This window comes from Protopterus annectens, chromosome 9.part0 (assembly GCF_019279795.1).
Source record: "Protopterus annectens isolate FY-2018-M chromosome 9.part0, PAN1.0, whole genome shotgun sequence".
Lineage (NCBI taxonomy): Eukaryota > Metazoa > Chordata > Ceratodontiformes > Protopteridae > Protopterus > Protopterus annectens.
This window is the reverse complement of record NC_056743.1, coordinates 803,324,242-803,351,668: the sequence shown is the minus strand read 5'-3', so window position 1 is coordinate 803,351,668 and position 27,427 is coordinate 803,324,242. Positions and strand designations below refer to the sequence as shown.

Below are 27,427 nucleotides of genomic sequence, written 5' to 3'. Positions count from 1 at the left end.
ATGAGCATAGAATAAAAGGATTTTGAAGTTGAGAGGAGATGGGAGAAAGTAGTACCTTAGGGAACTGAAGAAGGAGATGTGGCTGACAAGGCAAGAAAAGAGAGGCTGGAGAGAGACCGAGAAAGCAAGCTAAAGTGGGACAGGACATGTTTAGATACTGATGCAGTTGTCAGGTATGTGTGAACTGAATAAGGATGAATAGCTAGTACTAATGGGTATAGAAAAGGAAGGGGGAGACAATTCAGAAAAGGGCAGGCTGCTGTGGAGGAGGGTCTACTTCACGATGTCGAAAGCCGACAATATCGAAGCTAATATTGTCAACACCACAACATTGAAAGCACAGAACATCGTACAGGTAAACGGAAATCTCCGTAGGGGGAGATTTCCATTTACCTCAATGTAGTGCGGTCTTGAAATATTTAAGTAGGGGGGTGTCGGGGTGTATGGGGGCTTGCCCCCCTGCCTACGCTAGATAGTTTTTATTTTTGTTTGCTTTTTGTTTTTTAAGCGTTATTCGATGTTTTACTACATCGATCACTAGAGGTCGACCTTTAGTGATTCGATGTAGTAAGATTTCGATAACGAGATATAGATGCGAGGAGGATGTGTGGGGGAGGGGAGGTTGCAGCTCATAAGGTATAAATGGAGCAAAGAAAGAATAAAAGGTACCCGGGGGGGGATGCAGGACTGAGTCGGAGCACAGCTTTACAGCCAGGGGCTGGTCAGGTATCTTGTAGGATACAACTGAAGGCACCTTTGGTAGTAGTGTGCCTCAACTCTGAACATAGCTTTTCCCAACATTTTACCATATGGATGAAAATAAAGCACCTCTGATCTTGCTGGAAGATTTACTGTTGAATACATGTGAGACACTGGTTACATGCAAAGTCCTAGATGGTGTATATCAAGTTTGACACCTAGTATGACATGAAAGCTGGAAAGATTAGGGAATTCTGGAAGGTGTAAAATAGCAGAGAAAGAGATAAATGGCATGCGGGAATACAATGGTGTACTGTGTAAATCAAAATTAAGTCAATTAGCCAGTGCTTGAAAATATTTGCCTGCACTAAGAAGAAATTAAATGATCTTAATATGATTACGGTTTTATGACAGAGTGAAATATGTGAATTTCACAACCTTATGAGTGTTAATAAGATAAAATGATTAAATAAATGAAGGTCACTGAATGAGTATAATAAGATTACAGTCTAAGTAAAGATAAAATGTTTTTGCTCATACCTGGGGTAAGTGTGTGGCAAAGCCAATTCAGAGTAATGGTGAAGGCAAACATGTCAAGGAATGCAAAGAAACCATGGGATAGACAAAAAGGATGTGGCAGGGGACACTGCTGTTGCTAACAGCTGACAAACTCAACACACTTACTGTGTCTAATCATGTGCCTAGTTTTGTATTCATAATACTTGTGCCAATGGCAGTTAAGAAACATCTAAAGTAGTTAAATATCGGTTACACCAAGACTGGTATGTAAGTGGTACAATGAAACCTCATTATTATTCAGAAAATTAGAATAGCGATTGGCTGATCATCCCTATATGTTGTAAACTGAGAGCTTCAAACACAAACAAGTCCAGCTAAAAAGAATGAGAAACAGAGAAGAAATCAAATATTACCATGCTTTCTCACTCAGAATGCTTCAGTGGAGTATGATTGTCTGTATTTAAACAACTGGATGCATGGACACTCCACCAGTAAGTGCCTCTCCCTAAAATAATGTGTCAGCAGCTACTGTCAAACAAATGCAGCTGTGGAAGTGTTGTCATGTACACAGCTGTTCTCATGTGCAGTACATCAAAACGGTGTTCCAGAACCCAGGACTTTGCAAAAAAAGGTAGATCAGAAATAAAAATTTGAAATAAAATAGTATTATTTAAAAAAGGTAAGAATAATATCATTGCATAATAGCAATATAGTTGGACCATAACTCAAGTACAACAGACAGCTAAAATTTGATTCTATAAAAGTGCATTAAACAGATTAAAAATATTTTTATTACTAGTGGCTAGACCTCGGTCAGATGAGAGATGATGAGTTAAGGATTCTTGTGGTATTGGAATGACCAATGTGAGCTTTACACTCATTACAATACAATAAAAATAATAATATAATCTCGAAACAGAAAATATTACCATTGAAATGAGTAGCTAGTAATGTCATGGTTATAATATACTAGTTACAGTCAATGATCATACTATATGAATTTGGCTAGTGCAATGCTAGGAATGCTGATCTCCAATGTTTTGCACATTTGAAACACACATTAAACATTTTGAGACCTACCTTGTGCTAACTTTCCAAATGGTCCAAAGATACAATGTTACAAATGTGCGAGCAGTATTTTTTTACAGCTACAGTGCTATGCTACTGATATCCAGCTAAACTAAGTGAACGGTGACTTTTTTTGGCATCCATGTCTTGAACACATAATAAACAAGTTATGATCATAATACTCCATGTTATGTGTTCAAGACATGTATGCCAAGAAGTTCACCTCAAGAGCAAAGCTGTAGAGGTAAATACTGGCATCCATGAACACATAATAACAGAGTTACAATCGGAGATCTGATCATAATTCTTTGTAGTTCATGGAGCTTCATCTGCTCCATTTACTATTGGCTACAGGAAAAAAAAAGAAAGTTCAAAGTGCTTTACTGGCCTTGAAAGCCAGTAAAGCCATTAGCGAACATTGGCAGTACACAGTGCCTAGCATGAGACCAGATATTAAAGCACTTAGAAAGGTGCTCCACAGTTGTTAAGCACCTTTCGAACTGCTGTTAATATTGGGTCTTGCACTAGGGTAGTGCTTAATTAGATTGTCTTTTTCCCGATACTGGGGTGTAATCATGGCACTCCATGCACTACAATATAATTATACATCAGGTTATTGTTAACAATAATTACACAGCACATGGGTTGGCCTTTTAATGTCAGAAACTGATACCACATAAGGGCATTACTGTGCTTAGATAGTGGGATATCTGTTAAATTGTTTTTGTATTTGTATTTTTATTATGTCGCGGTGGTGCAGCAGTTAGCGTTGTCACCTCACAGCAAGAGGTTCTGCTGTTCGATTTTCGGCTGGAGCACCTTCTTTGTGGAGTCTGCATGTCCTCCCCACGGTCGAGTGACGTTAAAGACATGCAGGTAGGTGCGAGTGTGAATGGGCGTGTCTTCTTTGAAGGTTGGGTGTTGGTCTGGCAACTCGGCATCGTAAAAATCCACTGCCAATCATGAGTGGACCGGAGTTCCGCTGTGGCGACCCTTAACCGGGAAAAGCCAAAAGTCTTTTTATTAGTATATAAATTTTTTATATTTTTTATGTAAAATAGTTCCTCCACCTAATGTTTTAAACTTGTAGTAGCATATGTAATTGCTGTTGGAAAAAGTATTTTATACCCAGAACATGTTATGTAAGTATTTAGTGTTCAGACACACACACACACACACACACACACACACACACACACACACACACACACACACACACACACACACACACACAGACTTACATTTATAGACAGAAATACACAGAGACAGACAGAGATGCACACACAATAAACACAGGCACACATACACAACATACCCAGTGATTACAGCTACTTTCTTGACTGAGTACACTTCAGATGTCTCAAGATCAAATGAATAAAAAGATTAATTCAGTGCATGACATTGCAATCCTCCCATGCTTCAAAACTAATTTTGCTCTGTCTCTCAAAAAATATTTCATTTTCTGGTAAATCAGTGAGGATTAGTGTCATTCAATAAAGCCAGGCATTATAGCTTTATACTTCCCACTGCAGATGAAATGCATGTTGATGGAAAATCTCTTGTTCTGTTTTCTTAAATAAAGGTTGTATTTAAAAATTGTGCCGTATCTCAGTTTTTCTAGTCATATTATTGGATTTATCCATAATTCTCAAGCAAATAAGTTGACAGATGTGCCCTCAGTCTCTCTGTCTCTCTTTCTCTCACACTTCAGTTTTCTTTGTTTCCCTCTCTCATACAAACACACATATTGCTTTTTTTAATTTAGTTTTTCCTTACTTTTGATAAACAGTAAAGCTGTATTTAACTATAATAAAAAACGAACGGCATGTGTTTGCTTTTTACAGTCTCTACACCAGGGCAGCTTAATTTGGCATTAAGTGGTGGACTTGTTTTTTATCAGACTATATCTGCACGTTAATACTTTGTTGCAGAATGTTCATCACCCAATAGGGTATTGATGTACAATAATCTAATAGTTGTAGTGACTATATCTTGAAAACAATTAGCAGCTGTCATTGTCATTCGCATGGCAACAGTCAATAACTTTCATTTACATAGATAGCAAAACCTTACTGCTAAAAGGTGAAGATGGGACTAACACATGGTAAACAATCTCACAACAATTCACTCCCAAAGTAAGATAATTTATTTTTTGTCATTCAAGGTGGCCTAGGCTCTGTAAAGAATAAGTAACTACGGGAACTTAACCACATAATAATTATGGTTCTTACAGCTGCTGGACAGTTTGAATTGCCTTGCAAACACTTGAAATCATAAATGCATTGTTAAGTACTGCACCCATCTATTATTCCTCACATTACTGGGCTTGGCTTGTGTTACCAGGTTACAAAAATCTATAAATAAAATGACACAGCTTGTCTCACACCTTGCTGCTTAAATTATGATTGATAGTACTTCTTGGTTAGTTTTCATAAACGTGGTACATACTTTGTGTGGTACAGCACGGACGAAAGCACATAAAATGTCTGCATATGGTTCAATGACAGTAGCAGAGCAGGGCTACAGAAGAAATATGTTACTGCACATGCAGTGTGTGTGCAGGACATATACCCTCTGAAAACCCTGCTTAAATACTAGTGCTAATACATAGGACATACACACTCTGAGAACCCTGCTTAAATACCAGTGCTAATGCATAGGACATACACTCTGAGAACCCTGCTTAAATACTAGTGCTAATACATAGGACATACACACTCTGAGAACCATGTTTAAATACTAGTGCTAATACATAGGACATACACACTCTGAGAACCCTGCTTAAATACCAGTGCTAATGCATAGGACATACACTCTGAGAACCCTGCTTAAATACTAGTGCTAATACATAGGACATACACACTCTGAGAACCATGTTTAAATACTAGTGCTAATACATAGGACATACACACTCTGAGAACCATGCTTAAATACTAGTGCTAATACATAGGACATACACTCTGAGAACCATGCTTAAATACTAGTGCTAATACATAGGACATACACACTGAGAACCCTGCTTAAATACTAGTGCTAATACATAGGACATACACACTCTGAGAACCCTGCTTAAATACCAGTGCTAATGCATAGGACATACACTCTGAGAACCCTGCTTAAATACTAGTGCTAATACATAGGACATACACACTCTGAGAACCATGTTTAAATACTAGTGCTAATACATAGGACATACACACTCTGAGAACCATGCTTAAATACTAGTGCTAATACATAGGACATACACTCTGAGAACCATGCTTAAATACTAGTGCTAATACATAGGACATACACACTGAGAACCCTGCTTAAATACTAGTGCTAATACATAGGACATACACACTCTGAGAACCATGTTTAAATACTAGTGCTAATACATAGGACATACACACTCTGAGAACCCTGCTTAAATACCAGTGCTAATGCATAGGACATACACTCTGAGAACCCTGCTTAAATACCAGTGCTAATACATAGGACATACACACTGAGAACCCTGCTTAAATACCAGTGCTAATGCATAGGACATACACTCTGAGAACCCTGCTTAAATACTATTGCTAATACATAGGACATACACACTCTGAGAACCCTGCTTAAATACTAGTGCTAATACATAGGACATACACACTCTGAGAACCCTGCTTAAATACTAGTGCTAATACATAGGACATACACACTCTGAGAACCATGCTTAAATACTAGTGCTAATACATAGGACATACACACTCTGAGAACCCTGCTTAAATACTAGTGCTAATACATAGGACATACACACTGAGAACCCTGCTTAAATACCAGTGCCAATACATAGGACATACACACTCTGAGAACCATGCTTAAATACCAGTGCTAATGCATAGGTCATACACTCTGAGAACCCTGCTTAAATACTAGTGCTAATACACAGGACATACACACTCTGAGAACCATGCTTAAATACTAGTGCTAATACATAGGACATACACACTCTGAGAACCCTGTTTAAATACTAGTGCTAATACATAGGACATCCACACTGAGAACCATGCTTAAATACTAGTGCTAATACATAGGACATACACTCTGAGAACCCTGCTTAAATACTAGTGCTAATACATAGGACATACACACTCTGAGAACCCTGCTTAAATACTAGTGCTAATACATAGGACATACACTCTGAGAACCATGCTTAAATACTAGTGCTAATACATAGGACATACACACTCTGAGAACCCTGTTTAAATACTAGTGCTAATACATAGGACATCCACACTGAGAACCCTGCTTAAATACCAGTGCTAATGCATAGGACATACACACTCTGAGAACTCTGCTTAAATACTAGTGCTAATACATAGGACATACACACTCTGAGAACCCTGCTTAAATACTAGTGCTAATACATAGGACATACACACTCTGAGAACCCTGCTTAAATACTAGTGCTAATACATAGGACATACACACTGAGAACCCTGCTTAAATACTAGTGCTAATGCATAGGGCATACACACTGAGAACCATGCTTAAATACCAGTGCTAATGCATAGGACATACACTCTGAGAACCCTGCTTAAATACTAGTGCTAATACATAGGACATACACTCTGAGAACCCTGCTTAAATACTAGTGCTAATACATAGGACATACACACTCTGAGAACCCTGCTTAAATACTAGTGCTAATGCATAGGACATACACTCTGAGAACCCTGCTTAAATACCAATGCTAATGCATAGGACATACACACTCTGAGATCCCTGCTTAAATACTAGTGCTAATACATAGGACATACACACTCTGAGAACCCTGCTTAAATACTAGTGCTAATGCAATTCAAAGAGAGAAAGACTGCATTGCAATGCAGCTACAGAGATCTACAAACCTGACAGATGCCACTGGCATTCTGTTGTAGAAGTGCTGCCAATACCAACATTGTTACAAAGTCAGAGGATTGTGTACAAGCCATTCTCTCAGTACACTTAAGTACATAAAGACACATATAATTTTATATACACACAAACACATGCATGAACATATACATGCATACAGATTTGTATATACCTTAACACACATTTATGCGAACATCTATACAAACACAAAGATACAGACACACACTTGCGCACGCGCGTGCACACACACACACACACACACACACACACACACACACACACACACACACACACACACACACACGTACACTTAAACACATACCTGCACATTTAAATTAAAAACTGATTATGTGAATTAATATCACAGTTTGATAAGGAGAACATTCATACAATTGTATTTACAATAAAGCAAATTTATGTAACCCATTAACTTATAAAGACAGTTTAAACATTTTAAAGCATTTCTTTTTTCTAGTCCCCTCACCCAGGTTATTACCATTTTGTACATGCTTACCTGAATTTCTTCCTCTGCAATAACTAATATAATATCTCCTTCACCAAACTGCAGGGAGGCCTTCATTTCAGTAGTATGTGCCTTAATTGCCTTCACCTGTTGCAGCATTTTGATCAGTAAAAAAAGAAAAAAAAAGTTTCACATGCAGTGGGTTACTAGCAAAAATGTGATACAATTTCAACTGTTGTGACTTATTCACAATACTTTTGTAGAATGAGATCTATAGCAGAATATTCAGAGAGCAAATACATGGTTTCAAACAGGAACTGCACGTGTTTAAATTTGTAGCTAACAGCTTTTAAGAATGTACAGCAGATTGTCTTAACATTAAAGGGACAATGCGTACTTAAGCAAATACTTGTCAGTTCTGAATGTTTTATTGTACTACAGGTGGACTGTGGCAGTATGGTTAACAAAACGACAAGATTCATGCCCATTGTATCACACATAATTAGGCAGCGTGTGCATGCGCGTGTGTGTGTGCATGTGTGTGGTGAGCTGGCACTCACCACTTTGCATGATATAGAGGAAACCTCCAGTGATGATGCAGTCTAAGAAGTAAAGCTGATAACTATCAGGGTTACAAGAGGCACTTGCTAAATATAACATAAGGTCATAAAAGATGAATTTCGCTTTCTGTTTGTGCATTGGCAGTGACTCAAGGTTTGTTTGATTTTCTCTTTTTCTTTGGTTGAGGGACAATGAAGTTGCTAGATTTAACGGGGGCCTGCTCCTTGTAAAACACACTACTTTTGTCAATCTGAACTTTGAGTATTGTATTTTTTCCAGCTGAAGATTCGGGGGAATTTATACATGACAAAATACAATGGAAGCTCTTATATCTCTTTTAACAGGTTTATCCTTTGCAGAGTAAACAAATCTATGTGGGCATTTACTCTCTAAATCTATGCGCTCTCACATCTTATTCTATGTTCTTAATTTGTGGTGTGTTTCTTTCTACTTCTACTTTTGATCTGTTGTTACATTTTGTCTCTTTGGTAACAGCTGCTTTGTTTATCACTGATTAATTCTATCAATCTTTAATGTTTTTGATTGTTCTCCTGAAACCTTTGACAGCCCGCTAAGTCTTTTAAATATGATTTTTGTGCAGCACAGTCCTTACATCTGGAGTTTCCTGAGCAGTAGTTCCACCTAGTCTGTTTTCATTTTTGAATCAGTACCTGTAACATTGCTTTACCTTGTCAAAAAACTTGAGTCGTGTAGAATCTCATAAAGATTCATTTTGTTCTTTTGTGGCCTGTTTGAAGTTAAATACTTATGTTGTAAGTTTGCTTACGGCTGGAAGTACCTTGCTAACGTTTCTTGAACTGCTATATAAGTATTCTCCATTTCTGATAACTTTGATGCGTTTCTTATAGTTTGTTACCATTCATGTAGAGAAAATTCACTTTTTGTCCATTGCCCCCAGTAATATTAAACTTTATAAAGCAGTTCCTGCATTTTGACACCCATGTGGTCTACTCTGGACTCAGATAGTGGCTATCTAAGTCCGTTATTTAAAGGATGATGACCCAGAATTTGCAGTGCCATTTTCTTATCTTTGTAATCTGTAGGCTATTAACTCGCATTTAATACTGTTTCTCGTAAATATTTGGTCAGTGTATCTTCTCATTCTGTGTTCTGTTAATCTGTGTAGAAGCTTTCTAGAAATGAACTCTTCAGTTTTATAATAATAAAATGAACGTCACCCAAGTATTTAAATATTTTTTTCAGAGTACACATGTTTTGTAATTGTTTACTTTCATTACTAGTTTCCATGCTTTGTCAGTTTTCTTGCTTTTGGCACATGCTTTCTATTCGAGTTATTTGAAACATTGTTAAGTCACGCAGTCTTTTCTTTGGAAAGTCATTGTGCAGTAAAGGTACATCAGGCAGCTTTAGTTATAAATTCAGTGCAACTGTTCTCAGAAAAGAAGAAGATCAGAGCCAGCATTTTCAAATCACAGAATAACAAGTTTAATTTACTGCAAAGTAAATCAATATGGCTGCTTCAGAATCTCTGTAGGTCTTTCATCAAACTCTTTGCCACAGATACAGGCAGTTCTATTTAAAAAACACTGATTATCATATCTTTGTGTATGCGAGTTCAGTGTTATCATTTAGGTAGCACTTTCATAATGGAATATTTGTAATTTGCTTTGCCTGCCTTTGTGAATGGCACTGAGGGTTGCTAACCTGAATATAAATAATGCACAAAACTCATCCAATCCCATGCCTACAAAGGGAACCAATCAACAATCTGCAATGCAAGTCAGTGTACGTGATTGTAGCTAAAGTTTTACAGGCAACAGCTGGTTAGTTACGGAGTCTATCCACCTCAGGGTGCTTTAGTAAAGCTATCAGTCTTGGGGAGGGGGGTGTAATGCTTGCCTCCATTTGCCTTTTCACCTTTCTAGTATCTAAGATGTAGTAAATGTTTTAGTGAAGCACAAAACCTAATAAAATGTGACTGACAGTTACTGATACATTTTGTCTTGATAACACCACAACACTGGGATCACTATCTGATGAGAGGATTTGTGGGACGTATAACCTAGGGTCACTTCTGTTGGTGCTGCTGTGCTAACTGTTCTCACCATTTCACATCTGTGGGTTATTCTTGTGGAACTTTTTTCAGTGGGCTTTATTTATTTTTATTTATTTGCTTATTTTGGTTTCTTAACTGAGTTATCTGAGTGAACTAGGCCCATTTATGCTTGAAGCCCAATGAAGATATGTTTCAGTGCAAGTATAAGATAGAATATGACCAGTCAAAAGGAATAAGTGATAAACAGAGCACAAAATCTGGATACAGAACATAGTCATAAACATACTGATAAAGCCAAGGGTCTCAAACTCCCATTCCGCAAGCAAAATATGATTCATAGACACCTTCAATGCAGTCTGTGAATTTTATTTTATTTTATTTTATTTATTTATTTATTTATTTATTTTTTGCGTAACATCTTGTAATCCCGTCCAGAAAGAGTTTTAGTTTTTAGTTAGTTAGGTTAAAATTCTTACACAAAAGTCTAATTAGTGATCCAAACCATACTAACAAATGCTTGTCTTTGTGGCTCAGATCATCTGTGTATAAATGCTTCTCTCTCTCTCTCTTTTTTTTTTTTTACTTAATGTATTTTATTAATTATTTTATTAATTTTTGAAAATGGTTACATAAATATTTAGCTATTTACAATATATACAAAATGCCTGAGACCAGATTATTGCTATGTTATTCAGTAAAAAAAAAATAAAAAACAAAATAACCTAAACAAATTTAAGCTGAAAAAACTTCAATAAGGACTAATACCTTCAACAAGGATTGTCCTTAAAGTTATTAGGAAAATTCTATTTTTCTTGACTGTAGTTTCTTTGATTTCCATATCTTTAAGTAACAAAAGATAATCTTCAAATTGTGGTGATGAAGGATTCTTCCAGTCTCTTGTAATAGTGTTCCTCACTACAGCAAGAATTGTTTATGTTAGATAAAAAAAGTCTGTGTGGTTTGTGGAAATAAAAAAATCACAAAAAAAGACTTTTTTCCCCTATCTCTTTTTGTACTGGTTTGAGTGCAGAGAGAAAGAAAAGAGTTCCTAGAACTCAAAACTCAAGGTTATGTTGCTAAACATTAGGAGTCTAAACCTAAAACTGCACTCACTGAAGCAGCCCTCACCTTAGAAGATTCTGACATCTGTGCAGTCACAGAGACTTGGTTTAAGGCTGTGGAAAGCACCCCATCCATACCGTGTTATAATGCCTTCCACACAATCAGACCATAAACTGAAAGTGCAAGAACTAATGGAGGTGGAGTATCAATATTCATCTAAGATAAATACAGCTCTAGATTGGTTAAACAAAATGATTCCCTTGAACTAGTCCAAGACCAGTTGACTGTAGGTAAGACCCCTCTCCAAGTTATTGCTAGTTATAGGACCCCCATCCATGAACCAGGATACCCACACTGCATACTTGGATCTACATACAACCAAACACCCTGGTTTTAGGTGACTTTAACCACCAGTCCATAGACTGGGTAAATTATACATGCACTAACACACTTGCCCAAAGGTTCTTGAACTTCATCAACTCCAATGCCCTTGACAAGTTGGTTGACACCCCCACAGGGGACCCAAATATTCTGGATCTGGTGCTCACTAACATGGGTGATTGTTGCACCACCCCATGTGTGTGTCCCTCCCTAGTGAGATCTGATCATAAATCAGACTCATTAGAAGTAACAATAACATCTGACCCCCCCCCCCCCCCCCATTAGCTGCAACTAGACTAAAAAAACTTCTCCAAAGCCAATTACAACCTAATATCTGATGGGATTAATAGCTTCATAGCTCCTGCCCTCATTGATGGCATGGGCACCTATACTGGGATTTACACCAATGCCTTGTATAAGCATTCTATGAACACTTTCAGGAATGCATGGATCATGCAATCCCAAATAAAACCAAGACCCAATCCTCCAAAGGCAGACGCCCTGTCTGGTGGACCCCAGCCATAAACAAACTATACAAAAGAAGGAGGAAGCTACTACATGATAGAGCAAAATCCCAAAAAGGGAAGGCATCTCTGATCAGTATTAGCAAAAAACTACGGGCACTCATAAAATCGTCTAAGGCCAGCTTCGAGAAAAAAATTGCACAGGACACTAAGGATAATCACAAGGCTTTCTTTAGTTATGTTAGGAACCTGGGTGGGAATTCCCAGATATGCTCAGAATTAGTCCAAAATGACAAAAAATACACCGAACCCACAGACATTGCCAACATCCTAGCTGACAGGTTCAGTGCAAACTCCCCACCAAAAGGGCAAATATCTATCCCAGCAGAGTGCTGCCCCCCTGACATCTCAGATGCTCAGGTAAGAGCCACCCTCTCCAAAGCAAAAAACACAGCATCAATGGGACCAGACGGTGTCCCGGGCTGCGTCCTACATGAACTCCAAGAAGAGCTAAACCCAAACATAAAGCTACTGTTCAGTCTCAGCCTTACTACAGGTTATGTACCCAAAGAGTGATGTACAGCAACAGTGGTCCCTCTCCACAAGGGTGGTGCCTCAACGGATCCTGGAGACTATCGCCCCATAAGCCTGACTAGCTTGGTCTGCAAAGCTATGGAAAGGATAATCATGGACCTCATAAATAAAGATATTGGGGACCTACAGACACTGGATCCTACCCAGTTCGGCTTTGTTAAGGGCAGATCCTGCCTCTTAAACCTGGTCGATTTCTTTGAAACAGTCACCAAGGCCATTGCCGAGGGGAAGGTGGTCCACACAGCCTACCTGGACCTCGCAAAAGCCTTCGATACAATACCCCACTCGGGCATTATAGATAAGTTCACCAGCTTAAATATAAACCCCTATGTCACTAGATGGGTTGCAAACTGGCTCAAGGACAGAACCCACATGGTTAGAATTGCTGGAGCCATGTCAGACTCCAAATCAGTTACAAGTGGCATCCCACAAGGCTCAGTCCTGGGACCTCTCTTGTTCGGTATATATTTCTCGGAGGTACAGGCCAACACGGAAGGACTGTGGCTGACCAAGTTCGCAGATGACTGCAAACTAGGCGCCATAATCGACTCTCCAGCCGACACAAGCATCCTCCAAAAGGGCCTCATAGAAACAGACAACTGGTGCCAGAGCCATGGCCTTAAGCTAAATGCCAAAAAGTGTATAGTCATCCCCTTTGGCAAAAACAAAGTGCGAACAAATTACCACATAGTTGGTAATCCATTAAGTACGGAAGAAGTAATTAAGGACCTGGGACCCAAGTTGATAGCAATCTCTCATTTGACAACCACGTGGCCAAAGTGGTTAGAAAAACATTTTATATAGCCCACCTAATCATGAAGGGATTCACATCTAGATCAGGGGAGGTCATCATGCCTCTTTACTCATCCCTCATCAGGCCCATAATTGAGTACAATGCCCCTTTTGGGCTGTACCTTACCAGACACCTGCAGCAACTGGAAAGACCCCAAAAGTACCTCACCAAGAGGATCAAAGGGCTCAAACAGATGCCATATGCTGCCCGGTTAAAGAAACTCCAGCTCTGCTCAGTGGCATACCACCTGCTCAGAGGCAATCTGTGCCTGACGTATAAAGCCATGTCCAACCCGGAATTAATGGACATGCTGCACCTCAGAAAATCCAAATCCCATCAAGCTACGCACTTGAGAGACTTGAATCTCAGCACTGAAATAAATAGGACATGCTGGAGGGATAGATTTATAACCCAGAGGCTCCCATCACTCTGGAATAAAATCCCAGTCCAGGTTAGGCAGAGTCCCTCATTGACTCTCTTCAAGAGGAATCTTGATGAGTGGATGGGGGATCGTAGGTTTACCACGGGTATCACTTCTGTGTCACTGTTAGACAGAGGCACAGTATACTAACCTCGAAAAAGGGCATAGCAAAATTAATTTAAAATGGGTGGTGAAAGCCAAACACACTCTGGCTAGGCTTATAAATGCCCTAGGGCAGATAGCCTAGTATGAACCTATGAACCTAATCTATACAAATGTATTGATTCAGCTGTACCTGATACGATCAAAACAAGATCCTCAAGAAAGAACAAGCCTGCCTGGTGGACATCTGCCATTAACAGGTTATACAATAAGAGAAATAAATTGCTATCCAAGAGCAGGAAGGAATGGTCTCTGAATTGGAAGCATTCCCTCCTTGGCTTAAACAAGCAAATAAGACACCTTGTAAGGCATTATAAATTTTACTATGAATCCAAATTAGCCTCCTTCGCTAAGGATAACCATAAGGCCTTCTTTAGCTAAGGATAACCATAAGGCCTTCTTTAGCTATGTCAGAAACCTTAAAGGAAAAACATAGATCTGTGCATCACTGGTTGTTAATGGCACCATATATATGGAATCCACAGAAATAGCCAACCTGCTAGCTGGCAGGTTCAGTGAAAATGTCTTCCCCCTGTCCCTGCCACATATCCCCCAAAGCATTCCTATCACCTGCCCTCTATCTAATATCTCAAAGGAGCAGGTCGTAAATGCTCTCTCCAAAGCCAAAATCACAGCCTCTATGGGACCTGATAATATCTTAGGCTGCATTCTAAATGGATTAAAACAGGAACTAGCTGTGTCACTGGGTACTCTTTTTAACCACAATCTAAGCACTGGTTTTGTACCTGCTCACCGGAAAACATCAACTGTCATCCCATTACATAAAGAGGCACCTCCTCAGACTCTGGGAACTATAGACCCATAACCCTGACCAGACTAGTCTGCAAGGATATGGAAAGAATAATCATGGACCTTATCACCAAAGATAGAACCAAGTACCACTAAAACAGAAAACACTGCCTTCGGAGCACCAGTAGCAGAAATGAGTAGTCTGTAGGTGTAACCCCAAATGTATTAATAAATCACAGCAAGTAAAACACAACAGTTTAGCGCTTTCATTCAAACATCTTGAACTTTATCAGAAATAAAGACGTAAAACTTCTAGTGTAATATATATACTCAAGTTAAATGATCATTTAAAATTCACCAATAAAAAACCTTTTCAATAAAACAATCAGGGCTTATTTAAAGATACAGTACTATTAAAACCAACACGTTATATATAAACATGTAATATGTTTAGATAAAGTATAAGAATGCACATACTATAATTTTGCTGCTCTCAGTCTTAAAACTGGAATAATAGAAATGACTTAATTTAAACCTGGATATCTGTTGGCTTGTAAAGTCAACAAAGATATAGGAGACCTCCCAACACTTGACCCAGCCCAGTTTAGCTTCATTAAAGGGAGATCCTGTTTCTTGAACTTGGTGGACTTCTTTGAGACAGTCACGAAAGCCCTGGATGAAGGCAAATCCATGCATATGGCCTACCTGGACCTGGCCAAAGTCTTTGGTACTATTCCACACTCAGGCATCATTGGTAAACTCACCCATCTGGCGGTAAGGAATATTTTAGAAGACTTAAATTAATCTTGAAAACAGTGTTGACATCTAGGAACAAAACTCCAGCTGTAAACCAGTTGGCTTTTCCTGTCCTAACATACTGTTTTGGAGTGATTGACTGGCCCCAAAACATGTTGGATAGATTAGATAAGACAAGCAGAAGGATGCTTCATGCTTACCAGATGATTTATAAAAATCAGTGCATACCAAGATTATATATTCCCCATTCCGAAGGAGATATGGGCCTCCTTGAAATTGATTATATGTATAGATCTGCAATCATGGGAATGCACACATATCTGCTGACCTCACAGCACCCAAACATAGTGAAAGTTCTGAAACATGAGGAGAATAAATCTAAGATAACTTCCCTGCTTAGTCTAGCAGAAGCATATCAATGTCAGGCAGGAATGGAAATCAAACCAGAACTAGAAAAAACTCAGGCAGCAACTGAATGTGCCAAAAAACAAAATAAAGATTATAAAGTGAAGGATCAGATGAGAAGGCAAAAAATGTGGAAAATACATAAATATAGTTGCAAGTACAGAAAACGTCTGGAAGAAGTTCATGTTGATCAGGATAAACAGGAATGGTTAAGGAGAGGTGAATTCAAACCAAAAGATGAAAGGTTAATATTGGCGGCCCAGGATAGTGGGCTACACACACGGTTTACAAAGACCATTGAACATGTGGGAGGAACAGACAAATGTAGGTTTTGTAAAACAGAATTGGAAACAGTTGTAGAACTCATTGCTGGTTGTGACATATTAATGGCAGAAGGACTGTATACTGAAAGGCATAATAATGTGGCAAGACCGTTGCACTGGGGATTGTGCAAACATTTATGCTATTGAAGTAGTTGAAAAACACTGGAAACATGAACCACAAAGCATCACAGAAAATAATGAAGTCTACATCACATGGGATCACCCATTACCAACAGTTCAAAAGACAGATGTGAGAACACCAGATATAGTAGAAGCATTAATCAGTTGAAATCACTACACCCAGCGACTACAGTGTCTTGCATACAGACAGGCACAAAGTCATAAAATATCAGGATTTGCAGGCAGAAATGAGAGCAATGTGGAAGAAAGATACCCAGACAGTTTCAATAGTAGTAGGAGCAGCTGGTCTTATAAAAAAGAATCTACAATCATATTTAGATATGTTACCAATACATGTAACTCCATAAGAATTGCAGGAGGAGTCATTACTGGGCACATTACGGGTGCTGCGATGAGTACTTCTGGCTGACATCAAAGATTAAAACAATACCAATTTCAGGAACTTTAATTGTACTTTGACTTAGGAATGGGGTCCATTCTCTTCATGGTAATAGAAACCCAAAAGACTTGGAAAAATTAAAAAGCTGGAGATCAACCTATATATTGTCAGGTGGGTTGCAAACTGGCTCACCAACAGAATGTATTAAGTCAGAATAGGTGACTCTACCTCCACCAGCAGACCCATAACCAGTGGTGTTCCACACAGATTGGTGCTGGGGCCCCTATTGTTTGGAATCTACTTCTCCGATGTTGTTGTTGTATCGTTCGGCTTTTCCCAGTTAGGGGTCACCACAGTGGAACTCCAGTCCGCTAATGATGGCAATAGATTTTTACATACCAAGTTGCCAGCTCTGATGCACAGCCTTCAATGAAGGTACGCCCATTCACGTATGTCTCCACACAGAAGACGCTTTAGCTGAGAATCGAACAGGACAATGCCTTACTGTGAGGCGACAATGCTACCGCAGTAGCACCACCGCGCAGTTCCAGATGTACAGGCTAAAACAAATGGCCTATGGCTGCCTAACCTTGCTGATGATTGCAAACTGGGTGCAGTCACTGAGTCCCCAAATAATGTCAACATCCTACAAGAGGGACTTACACAGACAAACGACTTTTGCCAAAGTCATGGGCTAAAACTCAATGCAAAAAAAATGCATTATCATCCCCTTCAACAAGGGCAATATCCCTACAGATTACCACATTAATAACAACACCTTAAACATGCAATCAGTGGTGAGAGATTTGGGCACACAGGTTGACAGCAACCTTTCCTTTGACCACCATGTCTCTATAGTGGGAAGAAAGGTTTTCAACATTGCCCACCTCATAAGTAAGGGCATTGCTTCCAGAATAAAAGAGATTATAATCCCCGCTGTACTCCTCACTCATCAGGTCATTAAAAGAGTACAATGCTACCTTTGGTATGTACCTTACCAGGCATCTGCAGCAACTGGGAAGACCTCAAATGTTTCTTACAAAGAAAATTCAGGGTCTTCAGCACATGTCATACGTTGATAGACTGAAATCACTGTCACTATACTCTGTGTTTTACAGACTACTCAGAGGTGACCTCTGCCTTCAGAAAGCAATCTCAGACCTTGCTCTAATAGAAATGCTGCACATCCATAAATCAAATGGTAAAAGATGCACTAACTGTAGGGAACTCAACACAGTATTTGACATCAACAGGACTTGCTGAATAGACAGATATGTCTCACAGAGGTTACCTCTCATCTGGAATAAACTTCCAATTCTGGTGAAGCAGACCTTGCTGACCCTATTTAAGTGTAATTTGGATGACTGGATGGAAAAACGCAAATTCACCCCGGGAGTTTCACCTGTGTCCCCCTTGGACAGGGGTAGTAGTTGTTGACTTAGTTCTGCTTAATACCTTGATATTCTTGTGAACAAGGGTTGTAGATGGCTAGGCTTGTAAGCGCCGTAGGGCCATTAGCCTAGTAACCTCCTATGATCCTCTGAATAGCAGAAACAATTAGCAAAGTGCTTGGATTGCAAATGTTTCTGCTATTGGTCTGTTTTGAGTTGCAGGAAGCCTTCAGTAACACTGCAGCTGCCAGATTCTCAGATAGAAGACAAGGATGATCACGTTACTTGGCTTTGCAGAAATAGTAGGTTTGTAAACAATTAGCATTACTTTCTATCCTCACTGACACAAGATTTTTTTTCAATCATGATCACCGCCACTAAAAATAAAATGCTTTTGCTGTGATCAGTGTTCCTGAGAAGGGGACTCTGTGCATGCTTACTCTTAAGTGTGATGGAGCAAGGAATGATATCATGTGAAGATTCAAGTGTCTCAGAAAAAAAAATCGCAACACTAAGGTTGCCTTAACTCCTGGCAAAGATAAACATGCTTCACCCTGTTCATATACCCTGCTCTACAATGGCAGACCACATGCATGGTAGCAGTGTTGGAAAATGTACCCCTCAAAACTTCTTCAGCCTTAGCAATAATTCTGACAGTGACTGAGGATTCCTTGAAATAGTTCATTATGTATTACAATGCTACAAAAATCATCACAGTCTTTAGGTCTTTAGAAAACTTCCATGAAAACTCTTTTCTTATCACTCTATTCTCTATACTCTTACATGGAGGTTATCTACTTATTTAAGTCAGAATTTTGTACTCCTCTCACTCTGTTTATTTATTTTTTCTTGTCATTTAGTGTTTTCTGTCAAGGAACGTTTTTATGTGGGGTGGGTTGTTGGCCTTCAGTTGAGTATAGCCAACCTTAACTGGCCCACAGATAATTTGAATTTGAGACTCCTGGGTTAAGCAGTAGGTAACACATATTCATTCACTAATGAATTAAGCAGCTAATCAGTACTGTAAAGCAGGCTGTGTAAGATGACAGCACTAAAGAGAGAAGGGGTAGTAGGGTAATAATAAGGAATGGGGTAAATGAGGGCTAGATGAAGACAGACAAGAAGTGATAGCTCATTTTTGACATATAGCATTCAGGGCAAATAGATTATATGAGAAGCAGAAGACAGGAAATTGTGAGGCAAGATTCAGAGCAGGGAAATAAAAGAGGTAAGGAGGCTTTGAGGGAAACTAGTGCAGGCAGGAAGAAGTGGGGATGGAGAAGAGTTGGGAAAGATACATGGAAGTTGAGAAATAACATGAGCATAGTTGTAACACTGTAAAGTAAAAGCCACAATGGGGTTAGAGGATAAGAAGTGGGGCACAGATGAAGTAAACAGGAATATTACCAGTGGGCCTGTAGGAGGCATAACAGTCACATGTACTTAATTAGCTGACATTACTGTAAGCAGCAGTTTTAATGGTAGATGCAGCATTACATTTACACATGCCTGAAGATATGTTTAAATTTGAGTGGTGTTTTGTTAAAAACATGAATTTGGAGTTACAAATATGAGGATGATATTAGACTAGGAAGTGCTCATTGAGGGGCAACTAAAGTTTATGAAGTGTCACAAAATTTAGTACGGAGTATTTTGTATGCCAGGAAAAAGTGAACAGTGTTAAATTTGCTGTTCCAGTTGCTCAGTTAAACTGGTTGAGCACTGCACAGTAAAGTGCCAAATGTGCATTTATGGAGAGCTTGTCATCTTGTGTAAGCAGCAGTTAGTTTTGTTAGAGTGCAGCAGCTTGGTAAATGATATGTCCCTATAATAGTTTTTGTAAGGGAAGGGTTGTGGCTAAGGATTCTGTCTTGTGGAGTAAAATGTAGTTTTTCACATGATAAGTTATCTATTTGCTTGCAGTAGGGTTTTGGATATGGACATCAAATCTTAGGTACTGGGCATTGCTCTGACATATTTCATATGTTGAATGATTTTAGATATATTACCAGATAATGAGGTTTTCGCATGACAAATTATCCACTTGTAATAAGTTTTCAATATGAGCATCGGATTGAAGTCTTTCTTGGTATTGTCCTGATATATTTCACATGTTGAATGACTTCAATAATATTACTACGTAATGACTATATCTGCCGAGGGAGTTCAGATTTATCAGTAATTCCTGAGACTAGGATAAAAGTGCACATTTAATTTAGAAGACTGTAGAATTAAGTCTGAGCCTAGCATACAGTATTGTAATGTCTGAAAATACTCTAAATCGATGAGCTAAACAGTTTAGTTTATCAGACGAGCAGAAAGCGTCTGAATCATCAGTGTATTATACTAGAGATGCTGCTGAACAGAGTTTGTGACTGTTGTTTAAAAATCTGGAACACAATAAGGAACCTAGTTTGGATCCTTGTGGAACATCAGGAGGGACTAGCTTGAAAACTGAGTTACAGTTGTTGCATGTTTGAAGATTAAGTTCACCTTATAAGGTACCAGTTTATGTAGTTCATAGGCTCATACTAAGCTAATGATCATCAGGGTCTTTATAAGCCTAGCCATGTGACCCAACCCAGGTTTGTCCCCAAGTACCTTGGACACCTATGTGGCAGGATATGTTAGTATGCAGGCAGCTGAGGGTTATGTGGGGTGGTATGTTAGCTGGGGATTAATTTACTTACTGTTGACCTACGTCCATCAGAGACATGGGGGCCAGACTGGGGTGAATTTGAGATTTCCCACCCACTGATCAAGGTCTTGTTTGAATAAGGTCAGGAGTGAACTCTGCTTCACATGGATGGGAAGCTTATTCCACAGTGTGGGAATCCTTTGAGACACATATCGCTCTCACCATCATGTTCTATTTATATCTTAGGCAAAGTTCAAGCCTTGGTTCTAGTGTTTCTGGTGCTGTTTGTTTTGCAGATGTGCAAGAGATTCATCAGAGCTGGATATGAGGATGCTTTATATGCCAGGCATAGATTGCTTATCACTAACCTGTAGGAGACTGAGTACAGAGATAGGGCCTTAAGGTGATCTGTGTAGTACATGGTATTCATACCCTGGATTTTCTTGGTAAACAACATTTGAGGATGTTCCAACTGTTGCAAATGTCTGGTTAGGTACATGCCAATGGGGGCACTGTACTCACTGATGGGTCTGACAAGGGCTGAGTAGAGTGATATTACAACTTCTTTGACCTGAATGCCATACCCTTGCTTATGAGTTGGGTGACATTTTATAATTTTCGTATTATATTGTCAACGTCCAGATTACTGTCTACATATATTCCCAGATCCCTAACATCCAGGTCGACTCTTAAGGGTGTTTTATTGAAGGAATAATTAGCTTGGGTGGACAATTTCCCAAGGGGCACTATAATGCATTTATTTGTATTGAGTTTTAATTTGTGGAATTGGCATCAGTCTTTTGTTTGTGTTAGTCCCTCATGTAGAATGATGGTGTCATGGGGGAATCTATGAAAGCTTCCAATTTACAGTCATCTGCAAACTTGGTGAGCCAGATGCTTTCTACATTAGCCCTGACTTCTGAGAAGTAGATGCCAAAAAGAAGTGGACCCAACACGGATCTCTGGGGTACTTCGCTAGTGTCTGGTCTCCTGGTAGAGGTGGTGTCACTGATCCTGATTTCTTGAGTCCTGTCTGTGATATGGCCAGCAATCCAGTGAGTTATGTAGGGATTTATGCCTAGCTAAGAGAGTTTGTCAATAATACCTGAATGGGGTGTTGTATCAGACATCTTCACCACGACAAAGTAGGCAGTACATACCATTTTCCCTTCATCCATAGCCTTGCTGTACCTCTTGAAGAAGTCTGCCAGACTGAGTAGGCAAGATCTGCCCTTAACAAAGCCAGGCTGCGATGGAATCAGTGTCTGTAGGTTGCCAATGTCCTTGCTGATGATTTCCATAATAATTTATTCCATGGCTTTGCATATTAGACTTGTCAGACTGATGGGTCTGTAATTCCTGGGGTCAATTGATGGTCCATCTTTATGAAGAGGGATGACTGTTGTGGGAAGTCCAGTCACCTGGCACGTAACATATTTTGAAGCTGTAGTTGAAGAGTACCTCAAGTGGTCCTGCTAGGTCATGTTTTAGGCTATTTAGGAGGCAACCAGGGATATTGTCAGGGTCTCCTGAAGCAATGTGTTGGCCTTAGCAAGCACTGCTAGGATGTGCTCCCTGTTGATATTTGGGGGTGGTTGCTTGATGGGATTCCATTGGGGATAGTGGGGAATTAGTGGGTGGGAAGTTACAGCTAAATTTATCAGCCAGTAAATTCACTATGTCACCCTGGCTGGTGAAGATTGTGCCATTTTCAACCAGTTCATCTCACTGCTGAGTGTTACCTTTAAGGTTCCTGACATAGCTATAGAAGGCCTTGTGATTGTCCTTAGCTGGGAAGTCATCCTGAGCTGTAATTGGCCTTGTTGGGCTTTATTAGACCTCTTACATTTTTGTTTAGTTGAATCATAGAGTTCTTGTCTCTATGAGAGTTGCTCTTTTTGATTTTATCTGTGAATGTTTTCATTTGTTATATATCCTGTTAAACTAAGGATTCCACCAGTGGGGTTTGTTTTTGGTGTTAGATTTGGGCTTACGTCTAGTAGATATGGTAGTCTCAATGCAGCCATTTACATGTTAGTATAGGGGTTCTTTGAATAATTCTGCATAATTACCTGTGTTCTCAGGGAATGGAGGAGCCATAGATTTTGACAAACTATTACTTAATAGGATGTAGTTTGCTTTAGAATAGTTTCTAACTGTTATGTGTTTAGCTGGGTTTTCTGGATTGATTTTTATTTCAGTGGAAACAGCTTTGTGGTCCAAACTCACCAATGAGGACATGATACATGACATGGTTCATTGCTCTCCAATATTGGTGAGTACTAGGTGCAGTGTGTTTGATCCCATGGTTGGAGTGCATACTATCTTGTCCTGGGAGTTCATGTTGATAAAGTCCAGGAAACATTGTGCCTGCGAGTTAGAGGCAGTGTACATTTCCCACTCTATATAAGGGTAGTTAAAATCCCCTGTGAACATGGTATTTGGTTGGATGATAAGCTCCTCTAGTAGGTCTAGGTAACAGTTGTGAGCTTTGTGGTATTAGAAGGTGACCTGTAGATGACTAGGACATGGTAAGGAACCCCGTCTATGGAGACTTGGATGTGAATGAACTACAAGGCATCCTCCTGTTTAACCAAGCTGGAGTTGCATTTGTTGCTAGTGTAGAATGAGACACCCCCACCCATATCCCCCTGTCTGTGCCATGGAAAGCACTGCAGTCTTGCACTGCTGAAGGACTTTCTACCTTTTTAAACCAAGTCTCAGTAACAGCACAGATGTCAACATTCTCCAGAATGAGTAGAGTTTGTAGGGTGTGGAGTTCTTGGTTAGGGTCCTAGTATTGAGCAGTAACAAATTAAGGTTGCTTTAAGTTTTTTTTTTTTGCTATGTTGGTAGTTTTGTCATTTTGACATTGCCTATAAAAGGCTATCAGAGGGTTGATAAAGTTTTAGTGGATATCCAAAAGTCCAGGAGGGCAGGTGTAGACCATTCTTAGTAAGGCAACCTGGTCTGCTAACCATGTCTTCCCATAATAATAGATACTAGATCCACCTGGAGTGACACCAGAAACTAAGCCAATTATTAAAATCAATCATTTTCAGTTCACGGTGGTATGGCGGTAGCATTGTTACCTCACAGCAAGAGGTTCTCCCTTTCGATTCTCGGCTGGGTTGGGAGTGCCTTCTGTGTGGAGTCTGCATGTCCTCCCCACAGTCGGGTAGCGTTCAAAAGACATGCGAGCATAAATGGGCGTGCCTTCGTTGAAGGTTGGGCGTCGAGCTGGCACCTCAGTGTTTCGTAAAAATCTACTGCCAATCATTAGCGGACCGGAGTTCCGTTGTGGCGACCCCTTACTGGGAAAAGTCGAAAGACAAACAATAACAACTGTGGCATCATCCTTGGTGAAGGTAGAAAGCAGGTCAGTGCACGGCATGTACCTGTCTGTGACACATATTGAGAGAGATCCATAATGTCTCTATTCATATAGTCCAGTGAGGTACATCTACGGTCATTTACCCCAACATGGACTATGACTCAATCACATTGGTGCCTGAGCTGCAGTGACTTGAGGGCATGCTTGATATTGTGGGTCCTAACTCAAGATTGGCAACTAACCCGTCTCTTCTCCTTGTTAGGCTTGGTGAGAGAGGCATCTGTGTGTTGTACAGCAGAATCCTTTATGACAATAGTACTAGGCAAAGTGTGTGCTTGTTTTATGGTATTGTTCAATACCTATTTCTAGGAGAAGGTTAACCAAGATGCTATGAGTAATATAACTGAATGTTTTTCAAAGATGAAAAAAAGTCACCAAAGCGACAATGTCTGAAATGTTTTAACATTGTTTTGACTCTACTGTGCGACCGTAGGTGCCCAAGCCATGTATCAGTTTTAATAGGTGTTTTCTCTTTTCCACCAATATTGTGTGACTGTAGAGTTACTCTGTATAAGTAACTGGATGATGGGAATGTCTCCAACATGAGGGGCATGGGGGGGGGGGGGGGGCTTGTCCACCAGCAAAAAAAAATACTTTACTGATTTTCCCCCCAGTGTTCCACAGATGTATATTTGGAGAGTATGCCACAGGCAGTATGTTTACAAGCAGTTTAACTTCTGCTTTACATAATGAATCAATTTAATAGCAACAGCTTCTATCAGGTATTGTAAATGTAGTACTCAATGAAGTAGTGGATGCATATTAGTAAGAAACAAGTGGTATTATGTTACAAAAGAGTATAGATAACTATTGGGCTATAGTTTGGTATTAGGTAAGGGTTAGAAAATGTTGTATAGACAGGAGTAAATACCTGTTTGATGCTGGCCTAGTATGATTTACGTCTGACAATGACTTACTTTGCAAGGCACTGAAATACCTCAACATTGAAACTTGAAAGATTTGCTTAAGTTTACTGCTTCTCCAAACAGCTGAAAGGTGGTAAGCATTTGGTAGCTACACCATTCTTCCATGCTTTACCCTTTAAGTGACATTATATTCCTGAATTTCTTATCCAACAAAGGTAGAAATTTGGATTCATAGATTTATAGATATTTCAAGACAATTTAGTCTTAGGATCATGTATACCCTGCCATTATTCACCCTCAGGTTGTACCCCTTTTCTCAAGGAGGAGTAGACCAATCAATCCTAGTGTAAATTTGTGGGCACCCATTCAGTCATCCAAGTTCTGTTTGAAGGATTCTAGAGAATCAGAGGTGCTGTGTGATAAACCTGTCTCTCCACTGTGTTTTGTTTATCTGTTTTTAGAGATTTGGGTCCCTGTTTCGGGTGTTAGTGGAAGTGTTAGACATACAGAGGAGATTAAGGACAATCTGGTCTCTAATTAGGCTTGCCACCCCTCCATTTTTTTTCCGGACTATCAGGAAATCAAGCTGATTCTCTGGTAGTCCGGAAAACACTGTACAAACTCCAGTATTCTGTTTCAAAAAGGAAACAGACTATCGGAGTTTGTAAATCGGGTGATTTACTATGCTTTTTTTACAGAAAAGCATAGTAAATCAATAAGCAGGCAGCGGAGCGAAAAGAGGGCATTCCCGTTGAGTGATGCTGTCGTGACATCACAAAATAGGAGGTATGTTGGCGGGAGAGGGGGTTGGGGTGGGCGGGGTTACTGGTGACGTGAGGGGCATGGCTTTGCTCCGGTTTTAGCCGTGAAGGAAGGTGGCAACCCTATCTCTAATGGTGCAGTGGGCTAAATGTAGGCCTCCCCTCAGACTTAAGATGCTGAATAAAGTGTTAGAGTTTTCAGCCTGTCCTGGTAGCTCTGGGTCTTTAGGCATGTGATTTTTTTGGTCAGGAATCACTGTGGCCTTTCTTGCTGTTTGACATGTCAAGTGAGGTACATCCCAAAGGACCAAAGGAAGCATTATACTCAATAATCGGCCTGACCAATGCTGATCACAGGGAAATGATGATCTCCTTACATCTGGATGATATTCCCATGGTGATGACTTTTGCTACATAGGAGGATTTCCTGACTGCTGTTGTCAAACAATGATCAACAGATAGGGAGTTAAGCACCCAAGGTCTAAGGTCCTTAACTATATTTATTTTTTTTTTGGCAATATAGATGCTGAGGGGAGGGGTTGCCTATGTAATTCAATGATACTACATTTTTTTAGCATTTAATTTTATCCCATTTTCAGTATACCAAAGGTTTACAAGAAAGATTTCCTGCTGTAGCTTTCAGGTATAAGAGGGGGACTTAACGATAACTCCCAGTTGGTAATCAGCTGCAAACGAAATAAGCCATGGGTCTCAGTTCTCTGTCTGGAGATCAGAAAAGGATGGGTTCCAACAATGAGCTCTGAGGTGTACCACTGGTGACCTTCATATTTTTAATGAGGTGTCTGTGATTCATACTGTATGGATTCTGTGTTTCAGCCAGTTTACTATCTACCTTACCTCATATGGACCTATTTTTAAATCATTTAGCTTTCTTATGATGCCAGTATGGTATATGATGTCAAATACATTGGCCAGGTCTAGATATGCTGTGTATATTGCGCTGCTACAGTCAACTGGCTGTATGACCCCCTTGAAGAAGTTAACCAGATTTAATAGGCAAGATCTTCCTTTGAAAAAGCCAAACTGCTGAGGGTCAAGTATAACAAGGTTTCTAACATCACAGATTATGAAATCAGTTATCGTACATTCCATGGCTTTGTAAATTAGCCTGCTCAGGCTGGTAGGTCTATAATTTCCGTAGTCGGTGGTATGGTACCCCTTATACAGAGGCATTAAAACTTCAGTGCACCACTCTTTGGGGCAAAACCTGTAGCTAAGGATAGGTTAACCCATTTCTGGAGTTGGCCCGCAGCCATGGCATGCCTGGTACTTCTTGTTACACATGCGTGTTTATTATCAGGCCCCAGGGAGGAAATATTTCTGGTCTTATTAGCACCTTCCTTACATTTTCCTTAGTGATAAAAGGGTGGTAAGAAATTCTAGGGTTTGTGGATTATGGATAGTAATCAAGGGTGATGTTAGCACTGAATTTGTTGGCAAGTACATTGTCTAGGTCAATTGGGTCTGAATGAGAGGTGCCATGTTGAGCAAGTTCAGTG

The 27,427-nt window shown here is 39.6% G+C and overlaps 1 protein-coding gene across 2 annotated transcripts in view; it reads right to left on the bottom strand.

Annotated features, from left to right (window-relative positions):
• The window catches only part of BIN2 (bridging integrator 2), a 353,798-nt gene that overhangs the window by 48,187 nt on the left and 278,184 nt on the right, over window positions 1-27,427 (bottom strand). For both annotated transcript variants that reach the window (XM_044083439.1, XM_044083440.1), the window contains one exon: window positions 7,679-7,774. In XM_044083439.1, the coding sequence (XP_043939374.1) occupies window positions 7,679-7,774 (96 nt within the window). The remainder of the gene's footprint in view (window positions 1-7,678; window positions 7,775-27,427) is intronic.